This window comes from Protopterus annectens, chromosome 17.part0 (assembly GCF_019279795.1).
Source record: "Protopterus annectens isolate FY-2018-M chromosome 17.part0, PAN1.0, whole genome shotgun sequence".
Classification (NCBI taxonomy): Eukaryota; Metazoa; Chordata; order Ceratodontiformes; family Protopteridae; genus Protopterus; species Protopterus annectens.
The window spans coordinates 159,217,026-159,223,640 of record NC_056751.1 but is presented as its reverse complement, the minus strand read 5'-3'; the positions used below and the strand labels follow the sequence as shown (position 1 = coordinate 159,223,640).

Sequence of the window (6,615 nt, the reverse complement as noted above, 5' to 3'; positions counted from 1 at the left end):
GAGGCTCCACAGCAACCTGATCACGTCTAGACTTTGACCTTCTTAAAAGACGGGAGGGATCCCAACATAGCACCCTCAGCCAACAATTTAAAGATGTTGGTTCTAGAAGTATATTTAGACAGAAGTTAACTAGTCTTTGGGACAAACGCTTGAGAGACAGCACTGCGTATGATCATGGGAATCACCTAGGCAAAAAAGACACTGGTTGTGATGGTCTTTGAGGAAATGTACCTGCCACACTGACATTTGCCTTTCTTGGATGACATGAACACAAGTAAAATGAAAAAATAAACCCAACCAAGGCATTTACCTGTAACCGGCCTGGTAACCAGCACAGCAGAAAGGGGGTCAAAACAGACGTTCGATAATGGCGTTCGGACTGGCAGCAAAGTAGTTTGGAGTATCTGCATTTGTCACCATTATGCAATACACCCTACACGAGGGGCATACATGTGATGTACGATTAACAGCTAAAGGCTTTGGTACACTGGCAGGATGTAGGGCTACCCTTGGCAGAGTATCCCTTCTCTGAAGAATACTGCAACAGTGATATGGGTAGACACCTGCTTTACAGAGCACCATACATCAAGTTTCATCAGGGAATTGCATCATATATATATATATATATACACATATATATATATATATATATATATATATATATATATACATACATATATAAAAATCTTGCATGGGTTACAGTTTAATAATACTCAGCCCATTACATATATTAATTTATTTTCATGTCCAATATACACAGGGTTTGCTTAATTTAACTTTTTCCCTTTTACAGAACCACCTGACAAAGTATTGCTTTCAGAAACAAAATTATTAACTCATACCATACACAAAAAATTATTAATTCAGTCTCTGCATTTCAGAATAAAAAATGTTCAACAATCCATGGGCAACGCCTCATTGATCACACATTTCGGTTCAAACAATTTAATTATACAAAACACAAAAAAGCAGCAGCTTTAAAGGGATAAACTAATATTACAGAATCTTTCTCCACAAGTAATTTTCTATTTTGCATATATACATTTTCTTCCCACTACTGCTTAAATGAATACTCTAAAAAAAAATACACAGTATGGTTTCCCACAACCCCTATATGTAAATAAAACCTTAACAAATGTCTTGTCAATGTCAAGTCTCGAAAGAGGCTTGCTGCTTGCCCTTCTTTTAATATACAATTGATCAAAACTGACAATCTTCCATGGTGCAGTCCATAAAAGTGTTTTCTCAAACAGGTAAAAAAAACAAATATTATGCATTTCGAGTAACACAGCCAAGGACTTGCATGCTACTGAATGAACATTCACTTGCATTTAAATCAGAAGGGAAGGCAGACCAAACTAAGCTATACCCAAGAAGTTGCACAGTTCCCACATTATCCTGTTGCAGGGCACAGTACAATACTTGGTGATAAATCAGAAGAATGATCAACAAGTTCACCCATCTTCATTTAGGACTCCACAGTTCACTTCAGCGCTGTTTCAGGAAGTGAAGGCTGCTAATGCACATCAGTTTCAGAGCTCTGCTTCTAAAAATTATATACAGCACTGACAAATGTGAACTGAAATAGTACCTGAACTACAGTCAGCACAATATAACCATAGTAAACTCCCAAGTACAATCCAGTGTTACCAAACAAGCTACCAGGAAGCTTTGGTGCTGTTGTCTTAGCTGTTACTAAACTGCAGACGTGAAACTATTAACATTCAGATTTAAGAAGCTATTTCAGCAGTCGTTCACCCACCCAACAAATGACATGTACCACTATACTAAAACTGAAAAGATCAATTTTGCAATGCAAGTGGGCTGCTCCAACACAGCCACAATTCAGTGCAGAAAAACGTGGGAAAGTACAATTGGTTAACACAACCCATATGAAGTTCTAAAGGCATTCTAAAACTTTTGGGAAGGGAACTTTTACTTTTGCCACACTGTATACTAGAAATATAACTGCATGTGGAAACATTTAACATCTGAGAAAACTGCACCCTGTGTTTGTCAAGTGTTGTTAAAATTATCATTATGAATGTATTTGCACATTTAACCAGTTAAATTATCAGTGGACGTACAAATGAAATTATACAAGAAAAAATCCAAATTAACATTGCTGCATTTAACAAATTACTCTGTCCACCTCAGTTCTCTGTAAATTTTAGTTCTATAAACTTGCTTGTCACAAGTCCATGAGATAATCTGGTAAAAAAGTCCCCTTATTTACAGTTCTGTGCTCAGATTATGAACTGAGGCACCTTATCAAAGTACTGGGCAACGCGGGCTCAGCATATCCAAGATCACCTTTGGTTATGACCCAACACGTGTTGTGGTGGTTCTTTTATCTGAAAAAAAGCTTTTTAGAAGAAGAACTTGGCCAATGCTAACCACCAGCAGAATGACTGCTTCGCCTATTGACCAATAAGCAACTCTTGTATTCAGATCTTCAGCCCTGCTGCGGCCTTGGGCTTCTCTCAGGCGGAAGTGAGTCTGGTAGTCAATAACAGACTTCAGAGCTTCATGAATGGAAACACAGGCAGACTCCATCTACATAAAAACAAAAAATGCTTTCAAACGTTTTTCAATAATTTCTAACAAACTATTACTTTTTTCATTCATTGCATAGTTAACACAATCATAAAAATATCTACACCAGAGTAGAGCAATCTTCATTTAAAATTAATCTAATGCAAAGACTATTATACCACTCAAAGTACTGCCACTGTACCTTGGTTAAGGGAGGAAGCACATTACCAATAGCATCTTGCTCTGCAACAGCAGTGAAAAACAAGGCAAAAATATGAAAGCTACATAGCCTGAAAAAGTTCAAGAGGGGGCTGGAATTTACTAGAGAAAACTGGCAAAGGAACCAAGGTATTGGGAGCAAATAACTAGAGGGAGAAAGATGACAGAATGGGAAAACGATAAGAATTTATTTGGATTGCAGGTTAGAGATTGCCTTCCCTATCAGGGATTGATTATCAGGGTATAGGCAAAGAGAAAGAAATGGGGGGGGGGGGTCCTAAACGAAAGACAAGCACTGGTAGAGTTTTTAGTAGAATCTAAAACAGAAGCTGCCATTATAAAAGGAAAAATTTGTAGAGCATATAAAACGCTGTATGAGAAAGTACAGTTTTGTACCTACCATAAATGTAGATGTCCGATAGGAATGCATCTGCAGTCCTTACAAATGGGTTGTCCTGTCATCAGGCAGCCCTTCGGTCGGCCGGATTCCAAAGTCTGGGTCTGGCTTCGGCTGGTGTCGCACTTCACCCGACGTCATAGCTGCAGTTCTTCGGGTATAAAGGCATCAGCCGACGCCATTTTCCTCAGTGTTTCTTGCCCCAGGTGCCCTCTTGGAAGGCTAAATTTGGATAAATGCCAATGTTTCCAAATAGTAGAGAGCAAACACAAAAAATAAGCATGTATGTACATATATACAAACAAATACACCATAATAGATCCCCCCCCAGGCTAGCTATAAGATGGGCAAATACCCTAGGAGTACCACAGAGGGGAAGGCGGGTGGGTAATCCTGACTGCAGATGCATTCCTATCGGACATCTACATTTATGGTAGGTACAAAACTATACCATGTCCTTCAAGGATGCATCTGCAGTCCTTACAAATGGGTAGAATACCATAGCCAAACTAGGGGAGGAGGAAGAAGAGATTATGGTGTAGTTTAGATCCCGAGCAGGGCTTGCCACTGCTGTTTTGCAAGGGATCCTGAGTATAAAGGTAAGTTATAATGCTTGGCAAATGTATGCACGGAGGTCCAAGTAGCAGCCTCTATAATGTCCTTGGTAGCCACTCCTCGTAAGAAAGCTGTGGTAGTGGCCGTAGCCCTTGTAGAGTGAGGCCTGATGTTCTCTGGAGTTTTCTTTCCATGGTAGGAGTAACAAAATCTAATGCAATTTCCTATCCACTTGGAGATTGTCTGTTTTGAAATTGCTTTTCCTTCCCTTCCTGTTGCATATGCTACCAGTAGCTGGTCAGTTTTTCTATTGCCCTTGGTTCTGTCCAGGTAGTAGCGTAACTGTCTATGTACATCCAAGGTATGCAACAGTCTTTCTCCCCTGTTCTGTGGGTTGGGGAAGAATGTAGGTAGGTGGATAGCCTGATTTAAAGATACTCTGGATACCACCTTGGGCATAAATGTAGGATTTGTTCTCATGGACACTATCTTGATGGAAGATCAGGAAGGGTTGCACTGCCATTAATGCCTGTAGTTCAGATACCCTTCTTGCTGAAGTGATTGCCAGCAGGAAAGCAGTCTTCCATGATAAGTATTGTAATTCTGCTGTTGCTGCTGGTTCGAAAGGAGGAAGTGTCAATTTTTCTAGCACAAAGTTCAAGTCCCATGCTGGCAATGGTGGTTTCCTAGGAGGTTTTACATTTTTAATTCCTCTCAGAAACTGCCTGAGCAGAGGATGCGAGAAGACAGGAGGATCTGAGCTGTATTCTGCTGAAATAGCTGATGCATGTATCTTGATGGAAGAATAGGACAGGCCTGTGTGGAAGAGCTCTGCCAAGTATTCCAGGATGCTGGCTATGTTTACCTGTGACACATCTTCTCCCTTTGCAGTACTCCAAATGAGATATCTTTTCCATTTTGCTGCATAATTTTTCCTTGTTGAGGGTCTGCGAGCCTCAAGGATAATGTCTTTAACCCTTTGTGATAAATTTGGGTTAATTGATCTTATGTAATGTTCCAGGCTGTCAGCTGCAGAGTTTTCAGGCTTGGATGCAGGATGTTGTAGTTGTTCTGTGTTAACAGCAATGGAACCAGGGTTAGTGTCCATATTTGTTCCCGAGACATGCTCCTTAGCAATGGGTACCAATGTTGCCTTGGCCAGTCTGGAGCTATCAGGATGATCCTTGGATGGTCCTCTTTGATCTTCAATAGCACCTTGTGCATCAAAGGAAGTGGTGGGAATGCATATGCTGTCAGGTTTTTCCAACTGAAAGATAGGGAGTCCACCTTCCAAGCAAGTGGGTGGTACGTCCTTGTGCAGAATTTCTTTAGCTGGTGATTGTGTGGGGATGCAAATAAGTCTATTTCTGGGAGTCCCCATTTCCTTGTAATGTCTTTGAAGATGTCCGGATGTAGCATCCATTCGTGGGCATCCGTGGTAGTCCTGCTTAATATGTCTGCTACCACGTTTTCTTTTCCCGGTACAAAAATTGCTTGTAACTGAATGTTGTAGCTCAGAGCCACATTCCATAGGTCCAGTGCCATCCGGCATAGAGGGTATGAATGTGTGCCTCCCTGTTTGTTGATGTACCACATAACTGTTGTGTTGTCTGTCCTTATCAACTGACCTTCTCGGAGAAATGGTCTGAATGTCTGGATTGCCAATTTTACTGCCAGCATTTCCTTTAGATTTATGTGTAGGTGCAGCTGGTCTTGAGTCCATAAGCCTTGTATGCACCTGTCCAGCATGTGGGCCCCCCAACCGAGGTCTGAGGCGTCCGTCGTGATAGTTTGGCTTGGTTGAATGCTGTGGAAGGGCAATCCTGTGTTTGATTGACAGGCCTGAGCCCACCATAGGAACTCTTGCTTCAGGCATGGGATTATTGGAATTTTGGTTTCTAGGCTGTGCTTGTGTTGAGACCATAAATTCTTTAGGTACCACTGTAGCTTTCTCATATGCAGTCTGGCATGAGGGACCAGTATTATGCAGGATGCCATGAAGCCCAAGGCTTGCAGTACTTTTCTTGCTGTTAGATGGTTCTGTTTTGTTAATGCCAAGAAGTAGAGAGGTAGTTGCTCTTGCTTTTCTGCAGTTAGGAATGCCATTTGCTTTGATGTGTCCAGTTCTGCACCCAAAAAGGTTATTCTTTGGGATGGTATCAGCCTTGACTTTTTTATATTGACTGTATATCCCAGGGCTTGTAGCAGGTAAATGACTCTTTGTAAGTCTTTTGTTAGCTTGCTTTTGTTGTCCGCTTGTATCAGGCAGTCGTCCAGGTAGGGGTAAATTTGGATTCCCTGAAGCCTGCAATGAGCAATTACTGATGCCAGGCATTTCGTGAACACTCTGGGCGCAGTAGATAAGCCAAAGGGCAATGCTGAGAATTGATAATGCTCTGATCCTGCAAGAAATCTGAGGTATCTTCTGCAATTTGGTCGTATGGGGACGTGCAGGTATGCCTCCTTGAGATCTAGAGTTACCAGCCAAGACTCCTTGCCCAGCATGGGAAGAAGCTGCTGTAGAGTCAGCATTTTGAATTTTGGAACAATGAGGAATGTGTTTAAAGCGGACAGGTCGAGAATAGGCCTCCATTTGTTCTCTTTTCTTGGTACCAGGAAGAGTCTGGAGTAAAATCCCTTTCCTTGCTCCACAGATGGTACCTTTTCCACAGCTCTCATCCTTAATAATTGAGATATTTGTTTTAGAGCTTCTGTCTTTTGATTTGGAGGTAGGTTTGGCATTCCTCTCTTCCCTGGTAGGGTATGGAAGTGGAACCTGTAGCCTTGGTCTATTGTCTGTAAAATCCACTTGTCTCTTGTGATGTAATGCCAGTTTATTGAGAATAAGGCTAGCCTTCCGCCCAAGGGTGCTTCTAGTTGTTCCCTGGTAGGCGGTGCCAGAGCCAAGT

The 6,615-nt window shown here is 41.5% G+C and overlaps 1 protein-coding gene across 1 annotated transcript in view; it reads right to left on the bottom strand.

Annotated features, from left to right (window-relative positions):
* Positions 1-721: 721 nt before the first annotated feature.
* Positions 722-6,615, bottom strand: part of TMED7 (transmembrane p24 trafficking protein 7) — a 422,902-nt gene continuing 417,008 nt past the window's right edge. The window contains exon 3 of the mRNA XM_044059110.1: positions 722-2,556. Within this exon, the coding sequence (XP_043915045.1) occupies positions 2,320-2,556 (237 nt within the window). The 3' untranslated portion in view covers positions 722-2,319. The remainder of the gene's footprint in view (positions 2,557-6,615) is intronic.